This window comes from Triplophysa dalaica, chromosome 11 (genome assembly GCF_015846415.1).
Source record: "Triplophysa dalaica isolate WHDGS20190420 chromosome 11, ASM1584641v1, whole genome shotgun sequence".
Taxonomy (NCBI): domain Eukaryota; kingdom Metazoa; phylum Chordata; class Actinopteri; order Cypriniformes; family Nemacheilidae; genus Triplophysa; species Triplophysa dalaica.
The window spans coordinates 12,052,631-12,073,978 of NC_079552.1; the positions used below are offsets into that span (position 1 = coordinate 12,052,631).

Genomic DNA, 21,348 nt, shown 5'->3' on the forward strand with positions numbered 1-21,348 from the left:
ATGGGCGACGGCTCGGTAGACGAGCAGGAACATTGTGAGCCAGTGGCCATACAGTAGTGTGGCTGTGTCTCAAGTGGTCAACATCAGGGCACACAGTCTCCTATTGATTTGACATCACTGATCTGACACTTAATAAGTTCCTGTCATCCTACCATTTTTGCCTCCGAGAATGTCTACAAACTAAACTCAGCCTTCCTTTGTTGGGATGGGAAACTGTCTGCTGCAATTGCGTGGAATGAGACGGACAGTATTGAGGTGCAGCCTGAGGAACTTAAAAAAGGTACAGGTGTTTTTACCTGAGACACATCTGCTCATTAAAGCGATTTTCAGTCTCGCCATCATCACTGAGCCCATGTCAAACTGTTGATCTGTATGAGAACAGCCTCACAGCCATGACTGAAGCCATTTAGATTACATATCAAAATAAATAAATAAATCCCAGGATCAGGAGGTCTTTAGACAAGGTCTTTATAAAAAGGCCTTTTTATTTGAAATGAAGTTGTGAAACGGCTCTGGAGCTCAAAGCGGACCTCAGCTTGAAAGATTAATTCAATAAGAGCAAGCAAAGCTGCACGAGTCCCCGAACTGGACAAAATCAGAGACAGCCTTGTGCAAAGAGGGACACCACAGCCCATTACTAACCATATTACACGCTTTAGATCCAGGGGACGCAAAGCAGACAGGATGCAGGGATGACGAAAAAGAGAGATCGACTGAAACAGACGAAAATTACGAAACTGACTAGAATGGAGATAAAGGAAGGCTTGAGTTATTTCCTTCAAATGCTTTAACAATGTCATCTGTGGCTTTGACTTCATGAAGAAGTTTTTTCATTTCATAAAAAAACATAAAAATGCAGAAAAACATAGCGTTAAAATATCAGTACTCTTTCCCTACAATAGAGATTGAAAATCTCAGAATTAGAATTTTTTTGATTTTATGTTAAGCATGAGAGGCCAGCACATTTAACTTTGTAAAGAAGTCAGAAGGCATGAAACAGCATTAAATCACCCCTTTAAAAACAATAATAAATCAATTACAAAATAATAGAAATCATTGTTTATGATATAATAGCTTTTATTATATGTAAACTTTCTTTCAACACTACAATATTTAAAGCACATCTTTAACAACTAAATAACTGTACGATACTTTCTTTGTTGTGAACAACGCATATAAACGGAGATCTTTTAATTTTTTTTGCTCCTGCCCCTTTAAGATCTAGCGCACTTACTTTAACACACATGCGTTTTGGTTCCCAACTGACTACTATTATAGGGATACATTCTAATACTGCAATGTTGACGTATTTTTGTGTTTATGTGTCCGTTTTAGAGAAAGAAGTCATGAAGACCTTAAGGCTTTTAGTGATTTTTCTTCATGAATGCATTAGCTTCATATTGTATACAATACACAAAACACATTTCGCTATCTGGCTGTTTTGTACGTTAGCCGCTCATATATTTGTTGCAGGCGAAAAACATATTTATTTCAGTTGCAAGATTGAGTGTTTCACTCGTCTGCTCTGTCCGTCCTTCAACTTCATTATAGCATTAAATGTTCCTCTTGAACCCGAGCATTACATCTTTGGGGGCGGGGCATTGATAGATAAAAATATGGTTGAAGGAGGGTAGACGAAAATTAGTGTCTCAATGCGCTGCTTGCACAACATTTCTGCTCATTAAATTTATAATGCGCAACAAATTATATATATTAATCAGTATGGCAGTCGCACCGTTGCGACAATGAAGAAAAACTGGTCGCAACGGCAGGAAAAATCGTTGCAAAATGCGACCACTTGGTCGCAGTCTAAAGCCATGTACTAACCACTGCAGGTGTAGGTAAAAACTTATGAAGAACTGCCCTGTGAATTAGACTACCCTCACATTTTTAAGCACATGAAAGGAGTTATTACAATACCTGCGCTTACTGAGACGGATGTTTAATTTAGGGATATCAGGTAGCTGTGAGTTTATGAATGCTATCTAGAAGAAACAGGTTTCTTATTTGCTGCTTCCGTATCTTATTACACAGATATTACAGTGCCTCAATAATATACACTGTTCTGAATCAGTCTGTAAGTACTGATAGCCTGCATAGAAAGATTCTACGATCATTTATGGACATTTTTTTGGACCAAATTTATGAAAAGTGTTAAAATGACGAACTAAATATTTTTTTTCATCTACCAGATGTAATAATAAGCTATCTGCCACGTGTTAGTGTGCTGACATTTCTCCCTAACCTTTGTGTGGAGAATGTAATGAAACAGATTTAATGTGTTAAATCCCTTTTTTAAGATTATTCTTGAGTCTACTGCTTAATGGATTTTGTTAGGGATTTTTTTTGTATTTAGCTGAAATATTCAAATCAACTAAAGTAAAATATCACATTATCACAAATAACACAATATCACAAAGACATTACACCTCTAACTAACTAAAGACAGCCAAAATTATTGAGAAAAGCTTGTTGAATCACAACAATGTAATTCACAGAATAAATTACTGTTTTTGCCCCAGGTTCTAAGTACACCGTCTTTCTATAATGCTAGCTTCGTAGAAACAGACAATCCAGTCCCGGCACACCCTCCAACACTCTACCCTTCCAACCAGTCATAACTGACACTAATTTATAGCTTTGGGTGAATTATCAGACAGCTAAACCCCTTTATTTCCATACAGCTTATTATACAGTAATAGAGGGTTAGTAATGGTAGGTTACTGTGCAGGGAAATTACCAACCAGGACAGTATGCATCTGACAGTTGTTTGTGGAGTCTAAAGCAGACAGTGCTTTACTCATCACTAAATCTAATGCAGCCTCCACCGAGCAGCACAATAGACAAAAGGCACAGCTTTTTCAATCCAATGGCGTTCATGCGCGAGGAGAGCTACTAGGATAGAGCCAACGGCATTTCTACTGCTGTATCTAATCGCTTGACTTGTTGCTTTAAATGGCTAATCATGAGGAAGACACACATTCTGGACATTTGTCGAGGTTATACGATGTTGAGTTTGCAAAATATTCAAGAGAGACTTAAAAGCAAAGTGCATCAGAACATCAATGACAACTAGGGCTGCAACAATTATTTTGATCGTCGATTAATCTAACGATTATTAGACCGATTAATCGACTAATCGCCTATTATTTCAATGACTAATCGGTACGTTTTTAATGATTATTCAGCTTTTGCAACTAGTTAAAACATTGAGTTATGTAATGAATAAAATCAATTCAGCTTTTGAAATTTGTTTTAATGAACTTGAACCAACTGGTTACTCTCTTTAAGTTTGCTGATTCTGTCCAACTCGAATCACACAAATACTCTCTCCGGCCTTTTAATACAAATAAAAATAAATCGGGGTACATTACGGACCAATTTTATATTTTAAATGTTAACATTTCTATGACAACAGTTCAGTTTAACTCTTTCCCCGCCAGCCTTTAAAAAAAAAGTTGCCAGCCTACGCCAGCGTTTTTTAACATTTTAACCAAACTTAAATGGCTCAGAGTACATTTTCTGTAAAGAATATATGGACAAACAATATGTCCAATGAAAGAAAAGAGTCTCTGCTTTTAAACAAAGGAGACCCTATTCTTCAATCTTGATTTGTTCTTTTTTATCCCTCCTTAGATGTGGGAAGGTTTCTTCAAAAATGCATCATTTTGATTAAAAGCTAATTTTGAGATAATTAACGTTTTTTTGTGAAAGATTTCCGCCCAGATTACACTCAGAACAATCATTAAAAACCGATAAAACATTTACGTTCTAGGTTTCTGTACTATTTCCCAAAGGTGTGTAATAGCGCCACCTGTTGTACAACAGTATAAACACTGATGCCCTTAATAACGTCTTTGGCGGGGAACCGTTTTTTTTTTAATGACGAGATAAATTATCAATGTCGGTCAAAGAGTTAATGAAAAAGAGCAAGTAACAGAAGAAAATATTTTAAAAAATAAAGTCAAGACATAAGACTCCTATCACTTAACGTCCCTCTCTTATAATCATTTCCGCTCATGTAATACCTAATAGTGTTATAATAATCAAAACAGGCTTCACTCCTAAGCTCGATCAAAGCTTTACACTTTGCAAAACAAATAATAACATTGATGTAATTATATGATTATTGTTGTTATTATCATTACTAATATTATTGCATTCTCTCATAAAAAGATTTACCGCTAAATTAGCTCTAGATGGAGAACAGTCACCTCTCTCCTGCTCATTCTCCTGGATGTTTCCTTTTTAAATGCTCGAGCATGCAGGTTGTGCTGCCGTGAAAGGCAAGTCACATAATCAAACGACTACTCGACAACAAGAATATTTGTTGACAATTTTTTATTGTCGACAATGTCGACTAATCGTTTCAGCCCTAATGACAACATTAACCCTCTCATCTCAGAAAGCTTGTATGGCGTGTCTAACAGTGTATATAAATCATAGATCATTTACACATGGATGGATTTACCAATACCCCCCACACTCAAGTGATCAAACTTTGCAAGGAGAGACTGACATGCCTATGCGGATAAATATAACAAGATTCAACTTTTTTATATATTCCTCAGCAGATTTCAAGTGATTAAGTGTCCAGTAACAGTAAATCATCCTGTTGCTTTGACACACACATAGACTGATCTGAGGCGCATGATGTTTCTTCAAAACCGTAATCTGACTTCTGAATAAAGTACAAAGAAATAACATAAGAAATAACAGACATAAGTGTATCACTCATTTGTGACATAGTGAATACCGGTACTCAGAATGTTATCAACTGATCATCATCTATTAATCGATCTTTAGGGATGTGGCGCAATGGCGCAATACCATGAGAATCAGTACCGATATTTTTTTCTGGTATTTGCCTTTACCGATGCCTGTACCTTTTCACAACACAGTAAGTGTTATAATAAAAATAAAATGGCTTCATAATTGCAAACAACTCCACCTTAACACATTCCGAAAAAAATGTATGTGCTTGTCACAAACTTTCAAAGCAAACTTCACAAGAAATGTAGTCAGTTCTTTCAATTATGTCACATGAGGTATCAGTCTTTGGTATTTGTACAGTTTTACGAGTTCTGATACTGGTGCATCCCTAAATAATCAGAAAATCCAGTCCCGGCACACCCCTCCAACACAACCCCTACAACCAGTCATAACCGACTCGAATTTATAGCTTTGGTTGTTTTATCAGACAGCTAAGCCCCTTTATTGTTATGATTTTATTGATTAAATTCAGTGATTGATGACTAATCAACTTAAACGCAAATGCATTCGTGAAAATCATCATGAAAGCAGATGACAGAAAACTGAAAAAAGCACATAAAATCATCTAATGCTAAAGTTAGATTAGGGTTGGTCCGATGGCGATACTATCATGTATCAACGATACTCAGATATATCGGCAATAGCTGATTCCCTAGACGACAATTGGATGTTTGCCAATATATGTTGCAAATTAATGTAACCTACCTGTAAAGCACTGTTCAGGAAGCAGCTGTTCTGCCCTGGCTCGTTGATAAGTCCTTTGCTGGGGGCAATTGATGTCATGGTCCGTGGAGTGAGGATGCCTTGCAACCCACTGCTGCCAGACGCAAAGTAATTTCTTTTCCATGACATGGTGTAGGAAATCTGTAGCACTTTAAATTGTCTCTTCCCCTAACAATGACCTCAAAGTCATCATCCCAAAGCAGAGGTCAATGCACTAATGCGTTATATCCAGAATAGTTTTGTTACCCTAAACTGCTGTTCAAAATGGTAAAATACACAATTAACTTATTGAGGGGAAACTTGCAGGTGAAGGTCTCCTTCTCTTGCATCAGCCGGAAAAACAAAACACCATCTCTTGGCCTTGTTACTACAGTACTACTCTCTTGGACTTGGTTGTTGAATTTCACACATCTTTGGGATTTCGGGAGGTGTGGTGATCTTCACTGTTGCTTACGGCGTTACACCCCTAATAGAGTAACCAGACAGTGTGCGTCGTCCTGTTCTCTGCTGGGCATTAATCTTCACAACACTGTATATCTGCAGGGGAAAAAAGATAAATAAAAACATTAACAACATCACTCACTCAATCCATCTAAAGGGGTGTTAAAACATACAGAATTTTGAAATTACAAAATGACCTGAAGTAATTCATTTCAAGCTGGTATTGCGATATGGGAGTGTCCATCCACCTGACAATGCTGAGAAAAGCTTGACTCTATGCAAAAAAGCAGCAACACAACATGGGACTAAAACTGGACACGTAGACAATGAAGCACATGTGAGCTCCTAGTCTCTCGGGAGATATCCAAGTCAAGTCGGTGACATGTAATATAGAGAAGTTAGTGTAGCTAAATATATTCACTGCACAATAACATTTCCTGGTTCTATGCTAAGGCATTTAGCAATAGAGATGGCCATTAAAATCTGTGATTTTCAACGATAAAATGACTGTATAAATCCCTTTAAGGTGTACACTCAAAAGACAAATAACAAAGCCATGACAACACAACTGTAAAATAACGGAAGCACCAAAATGAAAAATCTTGGTCGAAGCCAAATAAAAATGAAACCCTTGGCCGAACACCAAAACATCAAACATGGCTTTTTGCATTTCTTCTATTTATTTTGCCAATTTTTTTGCTATTACATAAACTGACACGTCAAAATGTGCTTTTTATATTTTGTCTTTGTAGTAGAGTAGGCGGGGGAGACCGTGGTTCGAGTCCAGTGAGTAATTGTGAATGAGCGCCAGCTGTGCGCACACCGGGCTCGAATCACGTAGGAGATTGGGAGCATATAAAAGGAACGAGCGACCGGACCGGCGAGGAGAGAGGACCTGGCCCGAACTTGTGTTATGGTTGTATTTGTATTTATGTTTTGTTCGCCGCGGTCGTCCGTGAGGGGCCGCCGGCTGTTATGTTACTTTATTAAATGTTTAAAATGTTCCCGACTCCTTCCTTCCTTTTAATGAACCATTGGTGCCGAAACCCGGGAGGAAGGAGAGACATGCTGTCGGAGAGTCCTCGCCGCCGAGTGGCCTCGCGGTGCCGTAGAGTTCGGGGGCGTCCACCTGTGGCTGCCAGAAGCGGTGGCTCTGGGGAAACGGAAGTGCACAGTGCGGCCACTGTCAAAGCTTCGGTGGAACGGCGACCTTTGCTGCCGTGCCCCTGGGTCGAGGTGGGGTGGCTTTCGTCCAAGCGGGAGCGGGGGAGTTGCCGCCGTCCACAAGAGGGGGAGGAGCAGGGGGCGGAAGTGCCGAGTGCGGCCACCGCCTGCCAGAGGCCGGAGCCTGCGTCCGTCCAACCAAGGGGGAGGAGCAGGGGACGGGGAACCCGCCCCGACTCCCAGATAAAGGAGGAGCCACCGCCGGCCGCCAGGGGGCGGACGGTCGAGCCGTCCACCGAAGCCCCAGGGCCACCGCAAGGCACCGCGAAAGAGAGTACTCCGGCTGGTTGAGGAACGAGCGGCAGCATGTCAGGGAACCGGACTATAATTTTTTTTTTCTTCCTCTCTCCCCTCTCTCTTTCCGGTCGCTCCGAGAGCTCCCGTCTCCGTTGTCTCGTCTCGTCGCTGCACACACCCCACCCCACCCCCCCCCGAGGGAGGGGGAGGGAGCTTGCAAAGTCGCGGGGGTACCCCCCGGCCTGTGAGGGGTGATGGGGGTATGTAGTAGAGTAGGCGGGGCGAGACCGTGGTTCGAGTCCGGTGAGTAATTGTGAATGAGCGCCAGCTGTGCCAGAACGAGCGACCGGACCGTCGAGGAGAGAGGACCGGGCCCGAACTTGTGTTATGGTTGTATTTGTATTTATGTTTTGTTCTGTTATGTTACTTTATTAAATGTTTAATAATTAAAATGTCTTCCGGTTCCCGACTCTTTCCTTCCTTTTAATGAACCTTATTACAGTCTTGCTTTTGAATATTATAACATATAGCTTAAAATAAAATTGAGAAAAACAAGCAAGCTAAACTAAAAAACAAAAATTGAGCCCTTCTTGAATAGACACATAACCGGCTGCTGAAAGGGTAGGTCTACTATTACTCTATACCCCTACAACTAAACACTTGATTAAAAGGTGTAATTCAACATTATAAGATAAATTATGAATGAACGAAAACTGTTGGATTATTATAGGCTAAATTGCTAAATGATTAAAAAATCCATGCATGCAAGCAATTCTGACTGACAACCATTTCTGATCTCCTCCAAACTCCGCCCACAAAAGCTGACTGTTCTCTCAGAAGGTGTGCTTGTGTCCAAGATGCACAGAACGTACTTTGACAAGTAATTTAGTACAGGAAAATGTGTGCACGCGACCACTGTATGATGTCAAAGGATGCCGCGAGCAGTGGGGCTACTGTCTACACAAGTTACCAACCGGTAAAGACTCTTTCATTTGGAAATCTACTCCGGCTGGGCAAGTTCTGTGCGGTGTCTTTCTCTAACACTTCTCTAAAAAAGCTCCACACAATGCTGACATGTATTAATACAGCGAGCACGTCGCTCGCTCGCTCTCTCTCTCTCTGTGCTGATTATTCCTTGATCATATCACATGTCAAGTTCGGTAAAATGTATTCGGCCATATCACTTATTTTCGGTTGCTGATCATTCGGTGCATCCTCATGTCAAATATCCTTTACAGTATGACTCGCACAGATCTCATCCTGAATGCAGACAAGGATTTGTCTGTTTGTGCAACTCCAAGCCAACATTACAAAACATACTTTGTTGGTTTGAGGCTGATCTTAACCCACCTCCGTGCTGGTTACCGCTGCTTCCCACATGAATAATAGGCCTCCATTCCAAACATAAGGCAAGGGACATAAGACATGGACCCCAGTGGCAGGCCTATATTAGCAGCACTTAGCCAGACAGTGCTCTTATATTGGAGAAAGAGAAGAGGGCCGTTGTTCTTCAAGGTCCACATCCATCGCATACAACATTTTGTTTTAGCTTCAGCTCCTGGCAGGAAGTTTAAAAGCTGCAGCTTCGAGCATTTCCTCTCAAGAGTTTAGCAAATCTGTCCGTGTCCATCAGTGTCTGATGTGCTTTTAACAAAAGCAGTCTTGAGGGCACTTTTCAATGAACAGAGCAGACGAGAGAGATCACAGGGAGGAAGACAAAGGCCATACATAGACAACCCAATGACAGGGAAAGCATACAGGAACAAAGATGACATGAGTGAAGTGAATGGATGAGCAGAAAAAAAATATTTACAAGGAAGAGAACAAAAATTCTACCGAGATATGTGTTTACTTAGCTCTGAGTCACCCGACCTTGCGCTAGGTTGTGTGACTGTGTTTACGCGTCTGAAACCACATCAACGCCTAAACATGTCATTTAAAAAAATCCCTGTTTGTAAACTTTAGGGTGTAGAATTTTCGTAACACGTGCATTAGTCTTGGACCACATTTGTTAAACCAGGAGGTTTTACTCTTGGAAAGCTATTTGGCCTACGATCTGTGATAGGAAATAGTTTAGCAGTCCATGACTCATGGAACGCCTTGAGCATGACAGAAAGGTAAAAAAAGTTGCCAGGAGGCACAACTAACATGGATTTGCTTATCAAAGAACATGTTTCCATATACTCATCATGTACACTTGCCTCTGATAAACCGGATGATGGCAAAATGTTTTACTGACATCTCAACTAGTCAGGAATTGAAATTTAAAAGCAAAATATGATATTATTTTCAGAAAGGTTTCATAAATGCATTTCACCAATTATTGGTTTCCTACCATAGGAAAGTCATTTCACATCTTGCAGAAGCCTTCATCCAATAAAATGTATCATATAAACTTAAATGATTTAACATAGTAAAAATACACACAGAACCTTTATAACATTAGAGAGAGAAAACAGTGAGCTGTAAAGGTAACCGTACAAACACACACACACACACACGCCCAGGTAGGCTGTACACAATGCCTTAGCCTGGTCAGTTGGGGGTAAAGTAGGTCAACGGCAGGTCGGATTAGCCCTATCAGACGATGGATTATCCTGTCTGGCAGAAAACAGAACTAGCAGTGTCTACTGTAAGGTTCTCATTAGCTCCCAGACAGCGGCTAAGACGGTCTCCCTGGGCCCTGCAGTTGATTTTTGTAAACAAGAGTGGGCACATGGTTTTGGTAAGCCACAAGTTGGTAAACAAGCATGCCACCGAATTCCTCTCCATAATATGGACTTAAATATTTATATCAAATAACAAAATTTATTTTCATGGTACTTAATTTTATGCTTTTGTTCTCTTCAAATTTGCAACAGCATACCATTGCTGTTCTTGCACAGTCCAAACAAACACATTCAACTGATTCTGAACAGACAACTCAGTAAAACATCATGTTCAAATACTGGTAACAGTATCAAAAGAAAGCTAGAAGAATTTCTCATATATTAACTGGCATGTACACTTACATCTCTTAACAGGCTAACAGAAATGCATTACACAGTCAAACATGATTCTAAATAGATGATTTCCCTGCAGATGGCACAGATAAAAGTCTATCAAAATTTGTATACACTCAACACATCTAAAATCCAAACCTCTTTCCATTCATTCCATCTAATCTGAGACATCTAACATTTTTCTAACAAATGCCCTCATGGCAGTTCACCTTTGCGCAGTTATGCAGCATGATAGTCTGTGGAGCACCTCCAACTCTACATCCCACTGCCCAATACAAGCCTATAATCACATATAATGCTTCCGTCTGGCCTTGAACCAGCAAAACACAACTCCACTCTCTAGCAAACAAGCTCCAATACAACAACCCGTCACCTCGCACGGACGATTGTTGCTGATCGTCCAAACAGGGAGCAGGAGTCAAATGTCAATTCAAGTAAATTCTCTGCAACACCGGTGACCAATCAGAAATGTGAAATATGCTCCATAAGCAGTTCAAGATAGCATCTATTTTGGGAAAAGCACTAATGCCAGGAAACTACAGGTGATGTACCTCTTGAAACAATCCAACATAACGTGTCACAGGTTTATTCTTGGAAAAATAAATCTCTCTCTGCTGGGAACAGCGATGCCCATTTAGCCATCAGGGGTTAATTCCATCCCTTTCAGTCACCTCTGACGCAGTTAGATGACATTTGTCAATCCAACCGGGCACATTTGTGCCACTAATGAAGTCTGTAGTGTCTCACTGCCGAGAAGCTTCACACCTCAGTCTGACACCAACAGCTTTGCCAAAACTTCACTTGAACCAAGCGAGAAAATATCCAACAGGGACAAAAGCTTGAGGGAAACATGTCGCCAGGCAGTTGGATGAGCCTGGCAGTCTTGGCACCCGATTTCTATTACTGAAAATGAATGAAGAACAAGTCAGGCCGAAGTGTTGCTAAGGTTCACTTCAGCTAAAATGATTTGGAGCCCATCAGATGCGTTTTTATCTTTAGATGCCACATAAACAACCCAATTTAGACCGACAGTGTACAACCTTGCATCGAGCTTAAGCTACTGTATGTTCAGAATTTTCTCTGTTCAGTTAATTATATTAATAAGACGTTACTTACGTAATCAGCCTTACCCCAGTTTAAAATCCATCTGGGGTACAAGAGGACAAGCAAACCTTGAATGTTCACAAGGCAGAGACTATGGTTATTTTGTTTTCAGAGTTCTGAGAGAACAAAATTTCAAAGCAGGATGATAGGAAACAGAAAGACCCATCCCTTCTAAAATTCTCTCCATCTTTCCAACAAGGCCCAGACTGACATCATCCCACAGCAGGAGCTTGATGCTGAGGAAGCACAGGTCCAGGCTGGAGCACAGTTATTTTCCACTTTTCAGAAATAAGACAGGGTGGGTTGCGGTTGCCATGGAGACCATGCCTGATGCTGTTTTTGGAAGGATGAGGTGCAAGCATATGGGGTGGTCAAGCACACGATAAAGCCAGACACATACAGGGTCCTTATGTTTATAAGCCCTATTCCAATACTTGCATCTAAGATAAATTGAAAAACAACATTTTGGTTTTACAAATGATGAAACTGAGCAGATCAACGGCATGGCACAAATCACAAACCAAAGGAAGCAGAGTACATGACCCATAACTAGAGTGGAGAGTTTAGTCATTTTTCTGTAAGCACGAGCTAGTAAGCATTTCCCTCATACCATCTGTGAAGCTGTGAGGCCACCTGAATCTGGGCCAGTACCCTACTCTCTCTCTATCTCTACAGCATAGACAAGGGCTAGAAACACAATTCCAACCAAAGGGCAAATTTAGCAGGTTATCACTGCAGTGACATAAAAAACTGCTTCGGTTCATGGAAATGACAAAAGCCAGGAAAAACAAAGCTTTCATCTATTATAAAAAACTAGCTCAGCACATCTGTGCTGAAAAAACATAACTAACTTTCTTGAAAATAATCAACTTGTTAAAATGCTTAAATCCTTAATTAATGCTATTTATTTCACTAAATGTCATTTATTTTTCCTTATTTTCTACCTGTCCATACCTTGTCGTTACAGTGAAGAATGACGAAAGAAAAAACAGCCTTACTTTCCCACGAGCACTATCCTATGCGTGCCAAAGCCTGTTAGTGTGGTCTGTTTGATTTGGAGCTGACCCGACCAAGGGTTTAGCCAGATCTCACATCAGTGCAATGAGACATGTGACTACAGCTGACCTGCTGAGGTTTGTGCCAGTTATTCTTCAGTTAGCAGCCTATTGGCACTTTTGTAATGGTAACAAGCAGCAAAGAGGAACCAATCTATATGCATATGTTATTTCTGCATTACATTAAGACACATTTTCAGAAAATTCATACATTTATCATCACATGCTGCTATTCTCATACATTCAACAAATTCACCTTTTTTATCTAATGATAATAAAACTTGGGTTAGGCAAACAGGCATAAAAACACAACTCAGTGAAGATAATTATCTAACGTAGTGCAGGTGCTCAACAATTTGGGACTCAATAGGCCTAAGATCTAAGATCTTTACTAACTTTTTCTCTAAACTTTTTCTCACAACAAATACTATTAAACGTTCAGTCGTTATTAAACACCTAGAAACGGGACGGACACATTTTGTTATACACTCGTTTACTTTGTATGGAGGTGATAATACATTGCTTTTAAAACGTCAGAAACCCACAGCAGTTAATGGTTTAATTTTTACCACAGAGAAAACAAAAACTTTAAATTTGGGATTTGCCTGTAGTAGTTTTCCTCACTTTTGTAAACTGCTTCGGATTAAACCGTCTGCTAAATTAAATTTACATTTTTTATGTAACGCTAACGTTAAAACCATCTCAACAAACTTCATACATTCTTGTTTGCGACGCTTAAACCACTTTCAATCAAAAATATGATGACATATTTTAACTCTCACGTTTTTTTTTCAATGATGTCTTTTCATTGATGCATTTTATTAAAATGAAATTGAAAACATACAAGTATGTGTTCACTTTGTCCCACAGTGTCTCAGAGGGATTCAGGAACAATACGGTTCTCCTCCTCCCAACCAAATCCCGTGAGGAATGTCTCAACTAACACATGTGTAAAAGTTCTGCTCTTCGTCAGATAAAAATGTTTGTTAAACTCACCGTTTATATTCAAAGAACGTCCGTACAAAGTTATATGGAAAATCCGCCCCGTTACCCGACTTAAGCTCGCCCCGTTAGCTTTTATTTGCCGGTATCCTCGCGAACTCCGGATTCTCCTCGCGCTCATCGAACTCAGTGATAATGCAGGAGACCGGACGGGTGGGGGAGGGGCGGCGCTATTACCTGCAGCCACTGCCCCGACACACACACACACACAACGGGGGCGGGTAAATTACTGAGCAAACCCACCCATGTAGAGATAAATTCACGCCTTTAATTTGCCTTCCACATTCGCAGATGGCAATGATGGCACTCAGAAGTCAGTGGGTGGATGCTGAACTTGCAACTAAAATTTCCAGATTTGTCATATGTATGTTAAACTGAAGTAAACAGGCTAGACTAGATTGGGAAGAGTGTCAGGTTCAATGTGATGCATTCAGTGTCCTATGGCTATTAAATTGTATTACAATGAATTCAATAACTGCTGCATTTAAAATGGAATTGTAAAATTGGCTAAACTATAGACTTGTGATGTGAAGACTTTAGAATGTGCCAGTTTTAAACTTGCATGAAATAAGTGAAATAATCATTAAACATCTATCAAAAGTGCAATTGTACAATCCCCAAACTGTCTGACTGCCGATTGAAAATAACATGGTGTGGGGCGAGGAACTTCCTCCACCCAGACATAATTAAGAGGGCAATAAGAAAAGTTCAGTCTGAAAGTAACCAGCAATTCCCATCAACACTTGTGATTAAAAACATGTGAGGAGAGGGGACTGATCTGGAAAAACTACTACACTTAACCCTTGTGCGCGGTTTTGACATTTTTGCCCATTTAAATTTTGTTTTCTTTGTCGTTTTGCCTGTGTTTATGCAAACATCATAAATTTGGCAAACGGTGTGAATTTTTATTGGAATTTTTATATTTTGCTTTCATAAATGATTTTAAACTAGGTACATACAATTGTTACACTCAGGTCCATTTGGACTAAAATGTCCTCATTGAAACCCATTAAAACTACACATTTTTAACTGTTTGCCATGCAAGCATAAATCATACTTTCCAAATAGAAATGGGTTCAAAATGACGAAAAATTTATATATTTCAAGAAAATTCAACATTTTCAAATGTGTACTATTTACTTTTTGCTTATGGTATTTTCTCCATTTTGGTCTATGGAGCATTTTAGTTTTATACAGTACAGCGGGCAAACTGAACAAAAGATACAGCTATATCTGTGTTTATGTGTTGGTATATACAGTATGTCAAAGTGTGGTTTGTATGTGTGTTCAATATTATCCACTAGTGCAGTATGTAAAATATCAACAGGTAAAGATCGTCTTAAAGCTAATCTTATGCAATACAACACAACTAAAATGTACTGTACAAATGATGAAGTGTGAATGCAGATTTAACCTAATAAACAAATGGAGTATGCTTTCTCCACAGTGACTTAGTCCAAACTGATGAGCTTGGTTTTCAGAGACCCCATAAAGGAAGGAAGGGAGGGGAGGGCCAGGCCACAACGAACTTTATATTAGCACATATAAAAGGCGTTTCTTTTGGAATAACAGAAAGATGTGATGACAGTAATGGACATTTACGGACTGTAACACTTTGCATGCATGATCTTTAATAGACATTTCATCGTTAAGCTTGACAAAAGACAGGATGGTGTCTGACATTAAAAAGCATTTTGTGTTGTCAGTGATTTTTGAGAGGTTTGTCCTGAACAAATCAAACAGGTTTTACGCCAATCTATTCCAGAACAAGATGAGGTTACATAGCTTCTAGTCTGCACAGAATTTAACAAAAACACAATGACAAGGAAAACCAATCCAGTGTTATTGGAAAAACGTGACCTACCTACCACCTACTCCTACAAAACGGGAATGGGAACAATATTTGCTATACATCCAATTCATTGCAGTTTCTAGATGAAATTAAACACCTTTATCAATAGCTTTTAATCGAGAGCAACAATATTACACAAATCATAATTAAAGGGCTATATGATTAGCAACTAATTCTTGTGCTGTTCCTTGGTGCTAATAATAACTATGATGATAAAAATTACAATATATTTTAGCAGTGCCAGTTGGTTTCAAGTAAAGAAAAAAATGTTACAGTTTCCCACAATTGGCTTTTCGTTTAAGACAAAAGCATATTTTCAAAGACAAAAGGCTTCATTCATAACAATGCCCATACTCTTGGTTTCAACACACACCAGCTTCCTCCCCCTGTCCTGAATGCCTGACTAATTGTTTTCCTATAGGTTCCCAACTGCACTCATTAATGATGTTTTATGCCCCTCGTTACGGTTAACTGTGTTAGTGAAAGTAAGTGAAAAATCCTAGCAAACACGTTACAAAAAACATTGTTGTATATATATATTATCATGAAAATTACATCAATTTTTTAGTCTCACTTCCTAGTCTAAACCATGAATCTGTCAATTTGTCACACCATAGTGTTTGTAGCTTTATCGAAATAAGACAGCATCTTTCTAACGCCCACTGACACATGGCAGGATGTTTCTAATGAATCAGCCGTTGCATTTTTATGAGAGCACTGTCGTTACTTATGACTACAAAACTCCAATCAAAACTGGTCATAAAATTAAGTTTCTATCAGCTCTTTAAAGTGAGAATTTTAAAGGGGAAAAAATGTTTTTCTTAGCATTCTTCAGAGATAATGTGATCATCTGATCTAACTCATTGATTTCCAAATAATTTGAACTGTAATACAACAACATGGCATTTAAACATAGCAATTAGCTTCTGGTTTTACAATACAGATAAAAAGAATGTAAAGCCTTACATTTACTCCAACTTGGCAAATACAATGACCGTAATTTCTGATTTGCATGGACCTCAGGAAACAGCAGTTTTTTTATCTTTCAATGACAAGGGGAAGGAAAATAAGGGAAAATGTTACTTCCTGCTAGTAGACTAAGCTTTCATATCTAATCCACATAATAATGACCTTAACAAAATGTACTACAGAAAAATACAATAACACACCAGAATTGGGAGAAAATTGTGCCAATTCATGAGAAAAGGAGTGACCATCTCAGTGATTCAAAGGACTGGGTAACTATTCCTGTTTTACAAGATCTACTTCCTGAATGACATCATCCTGACCGAGTGCCTCCAATACAGTGAGACACGCTTTACTCACATGATCATGTGATTAACCCACACACACAGGCTGTAGTTATGTACTTATCGCACCTCTTGATGACATCATAAGGCTTCTTATGCATAAACCCATTGACTACACCTGCTTATCAAATACTACATCCGTTATGAAAAGAAAATGAGTCATTAAAATGTATTGCCTTTTCACACATTTTCATGTAATGTTTTAGTTCTGATATGTTTTGTAATTTCCTGTAGTAGATTCATATCTGTCGTGAATCTCTTTAAAAAAACACACACTCAACCGTTTACGATACTCAAAACAACTCTTCAATATTAAATATAACGCTTCACAGCATGACCTCCAGCTTTATGTTGCTGTGCAACGTTTTACACTTGTAAATACAAAAAGTGTCACAATTGTACTGCCAAAGTTGAAAACGGAGGCTTTGAAGCTTTACTCTGACTATTGCGACTGTCACATATAAGCCTTGTGATCAAAGCATGAACTGTCATGCAATGCAAACAGAACACTATGGAATCTCTACCTCTATGCTCAAAAAGCATCTCTCTGAATGTTTAAAACACAGCAATAACACCTGTCAGCTACAGCTCTCTGATGGACGGTTCATATTGAACTGTAAAACTATCCCTTTGGGTAACAAAAGGGGATTCTTACAAAGCATGTGTTCATGTACTTACAGCGCCGGTCTGGTAGACATCTGCGATTCAGTCATGAGCAGCTGTAATGTGTACATTTCGCTGACTGAGACGCAGGTTTTTCCAGGTGATAATGAAACAATGACATCATCTCTATCAGCAGACACCTGTTTCCTCAGGAAGCCCCTCCCACCTTCCTGCCTTTTAAATCTTTAAAGGGCCAGCCAGATGCAGTACAGTAAAAAAACGCGTGACGGCTCATAATAAACATTATCTGTTTGGACAGACCCTGTAAGGCAAATCAACTATCATGTGATCCAATGCCAACATTGTGTTTTAGACAAATATAATTTCACTTAGCAAATATGGCTTGAGACATTTAATACAGACAGTGAAGACCAAACAAGTCAGCAAATGTATGAAAGCAATATTGTCTGTTATATAATGTTTTTGTTACATTGGCTATTCATTACAATTCATTTTCATCAAAGACCAATTAATTTATATAAATTCACGATCTCAAAATAGATGTTACATAAACTATGACACTTGCTTGCTTAAGATCAAACCCAACCTACCCAAAATGTCCCTAAATATCAGCAACTGAAAGGACACTCACAGCATCAGGAACATCAATGAATGCCATATGGGACATCTTTGGAAATAATCCTTTTTGCCATAATAAAGTGGTGATATTGCTTGGATGGACAATGAAAGGGTGCATGGTCTAATTTCACGACTAATTAGTCCTGAAAGTCTGTTATTAAAGCTAAGCTTTTACTCTGATCTGTGCCAATTAGACATTATTAAAAGAAAAGCATTCACCCATTAAGAACCTGTCACATGTAATCTTAAACTCCCCGACGCATTTATATATTGCACCATAAAACCTTAAGATATATCATAAGCGGACATTTTAAATTTTACAACATATGTGCAAGGTATTCACTTTATTCCCTTCATTTTTTCTGGATTAAACAAACAAATGAATTAATTCATGAAAACAAACATTTATGCTACAGATTCTTCCCAAATTAACTAATTCATAAATTAACTTGAATTATATTGATTAAATTTAAATACATATAAAAAAGAATGATAAAAAGGGAGTTGTGGTTAAACAGAATAGACAAACAATAATTTCTGGCATACAGCTTCAAATCCCACCTCCTATCAATAATTATTATCATGGGTGACCTGTTTACAATATCCTGTGGGGGTCAGCGTAGTTGCGGAGGTTAAATTAGGATGCCTATACAGCATAGGTCAATACGCACACTGTCTCTCCTCGGGTGGCTGCCAGCCCGGTAGTAAACACATAGTATTACTGGCCGCATGCATGTCACCATTCACAAACAAGTGTTCTGATCCCATTGGCATTCAGAGGGAAGTTAAAAACACTCTGGTGTTCCAAATGGGTGCGTTTCTCAGAATTTCTCTTTCAAAACCTTTCTTTGCTTGGCCACTGATGCGTCTCTCTTCTATATCATTTATAAACACTGTGAGCTGAACCATGAAATTATTATGCCTGAGATAAGAACGTCGATGTTGTGTTTTTCATTTAAAGACCTAAGTCTGGTTCACAATTATTTAGCTTACATTGTGTTCTCTTTTTATATGAGGAAGGAGCTGATACTGCAGTACTTTTTAGCTAAAAGGGCAGCCTCTCTTTTTTTGGAAATAGGTTAGTTAGTCTGTGCATTCAGGGTGTAGACTTTCTTACAGCAGCCTGCAACGCCACGTCTTGATGCTTTGTAGAAATTTCATGGTTTTCAAGGAATGTCTGTCACTCAAGCGTTTTCAATAATACACACCGTTATTTAAGTAGAAACAGATGGGAGGGGGCATACAGGGTGGGGAGACAAAACACACAGAGTGAGAGAATGCAAGGGAGTGAAAAAGAAATAAAAATCCTTTTCAATGAGTCACAGACGCCTATTCTTTTACACCGTCAACCAGCCTTTGTAGTCCCAGAACAAATTCAGTCTGGGATTCTGGAAACCTCTTTACATGATGATTGTACCCTGTAAACATCCTAACCTGCCATACAAGTTCAGTGAATTATAGGAGGTCATCTCATGATATAAACACACCGTGTAATGACCCTCTATGTCAAATACTCTTTCAGCTTCAATTAATGTCTAGGTCGGTGGCTACAGATCCAATTATTTGTTAAAGCTACTGTGGATCTTCTCTATGGGAATAGCAAATAGTTCACAAGCACTCACATGCACCCCACAAGACATTAAACAAACCATTCAGCAGCACATTAAAAACTTGGCCCCAGTTAGACTAAGCAGAGGGCCTCCCTTAAGTAGTAATTACGTTTGAGAGAACTTGTGGACGTCTCCTGTGTTTAGACACTAGTCTAATATGAATTGCTGATGTCCACCAGGTCTTAACTGTAACTAATCGTGACTGACTTGAACGAATCATTTCAGAAATAGATTGTAGGCTACAGAAGGAAATGCACTAATGACAAGAAATAAGTTTAAAGGGGAAGCATTTTATCATGTTCTGTAATAATATCTACTAAATCATCTAAGATTATTGTTCCATCTGCCTATGCTTTTTTGTTAAAATTCCTCTTTCATAGCGAACAGAAATGTCAAAAAAACGATGTAGCCTACTTTGGTGTCAAAACATTGCACGTTTACATATTCACTTTATTGATATAAGATATGAAACCAACTGGCATCTCCGAGCAAATTATAGAAGGATATTTTTGGACGTATATTTTAAATTATAGGGGCCTTATACCTCTCATTATTGGCTCGCTGTACTGTAGGCCAGTAGATTTAATTGAAAACAGGTGGGTGCGGGTGAACAGTACTATAAAGAGAGCTTTAGACCCTTGAAAGCATAAGTGGATCAGACTTTCTTCATTCGTTTGTCTCTCTAAAACCCTTTCTCAGTCCAATTAAAGGAATAGTTCACCTTCAAAATTAAAATGCTGTCATTTTTTACTCACCCTGTTGTCATTTTAAACCTGTGCGATTGTTTTCTTCTACATATTTTGCAAAATGTGTTGGTAACCAAAAAACGTTGGTCCCCATTGACTTCCATTAGATGGAGTAGACACAAAACCAATGCAAGTCAATGAGGACCAATGTTTACCTGTAAGTTTCATTCTGGGTTTGGCACTGCTCTTGTTGAATATTAACATGTTCAGTTGAGGTGTATTTGTGTACTCTAAAACTCAAGCCTCTGGCTGCACTTAGTCCATTTAAAGGACTTAGATTGAATATAAGGTACTAAGTTACACATTTAATGTACTTTTGTATTTAAAAAAACTGAAATGCCCTATATTTAAAAAAATTGTTCCTGGACTCGAAGTTTTAAAGATATTATTCTAATATAATTCAGATTTTTTATATTCCTAGATTTATATGTTGCACTGTTTTTATACAGTTATATTGTAAGACTAAAATACCTTTTCAGTTTGCAGTGTTAGATGTGTGCTGCATTTGAAGTTCTTTTACACTTAAGAAAAATATATTAATAAATAATAATACTGTCAAATGTATGGCAGATAATAAAAACACTTTAGTTCACTGTATGTATTTGTTCATGCTTTATTAAGGGATAAGTCTGAAGCACAGCATAAAATCAATTCATATATGGCTAGCAGTATATATACAGAGACACAACCAGGTATCAGATCAGTAATTCATATCAGCCGATAACCTGAGCCCAGGTATCGGATTCGGTATTGAGAAGGGAAAATGGGCATCGTAACATCAATACCTGTAACCAACAATCTTTAATATCTTCTTTTGTGTTCTGCAATAGAATCAAAGTCATACAGATTTGAAATAACAAGAGGACGTGTCAATAATGAAATAATTCATTTAATAAAGATTTAGAAGCAAAAAGGCAACACTGTACGGACAAAACTAAAAACACAGAACTACTCTTTGTGCAATGCCAAAGGCATATATCACAGCTGTTTTGAGACTCGTTTTGATGAAGAAAACCGCCACCACAAG

The 21,348-nt window shown here is 38.6% G+C and overlaps 1 protein-coding gene across 9 annotated transcripts in view; it reads right to left on the reverse strand.

Annotated features, from left to right (window-relative positions):
• Window positions 1-21,348, reverse strand: part of usp54a (ubiquitin specific peptidase 54a) — a 43,790-nt gene that overhangs the window by 20,768 nt on the left and 1,674 nt on the right. For 3 of the 9 annotated variants that reach the window (XM_056760411.1, XM_056760404.1, XM_056760412.1), the window contains exons 1-2: window positions 13,556-13,705; window positions 5,479-6,033 (exon numbers count right to left, since the gene is read on the reverse strand). In XM_056760411.1, the coding sequence (XP_056616389.1) occupies window positions 5,479-5,625 (147 nt within the window). In that variant the 5' untranslated portion in view covers window positions 5,626-6,033; window positions 13,556-13,705. Of the gene's footprint in view, window positions 1-5,478; window positions 6,034-6,134; window positions 6,156-10,951; window positions 11,304-11,516; window positions 11,672-12,458; window positions 12,526-13,555; window positions 13,706-17,401; window positions 17,484-21,348 lie in introns of those variants that run through there. The other 6 variants (XM_056760407.1, XM_056760408.1, XM_056760410.1 and 3 more) reach the window with 6 other exon arrangements.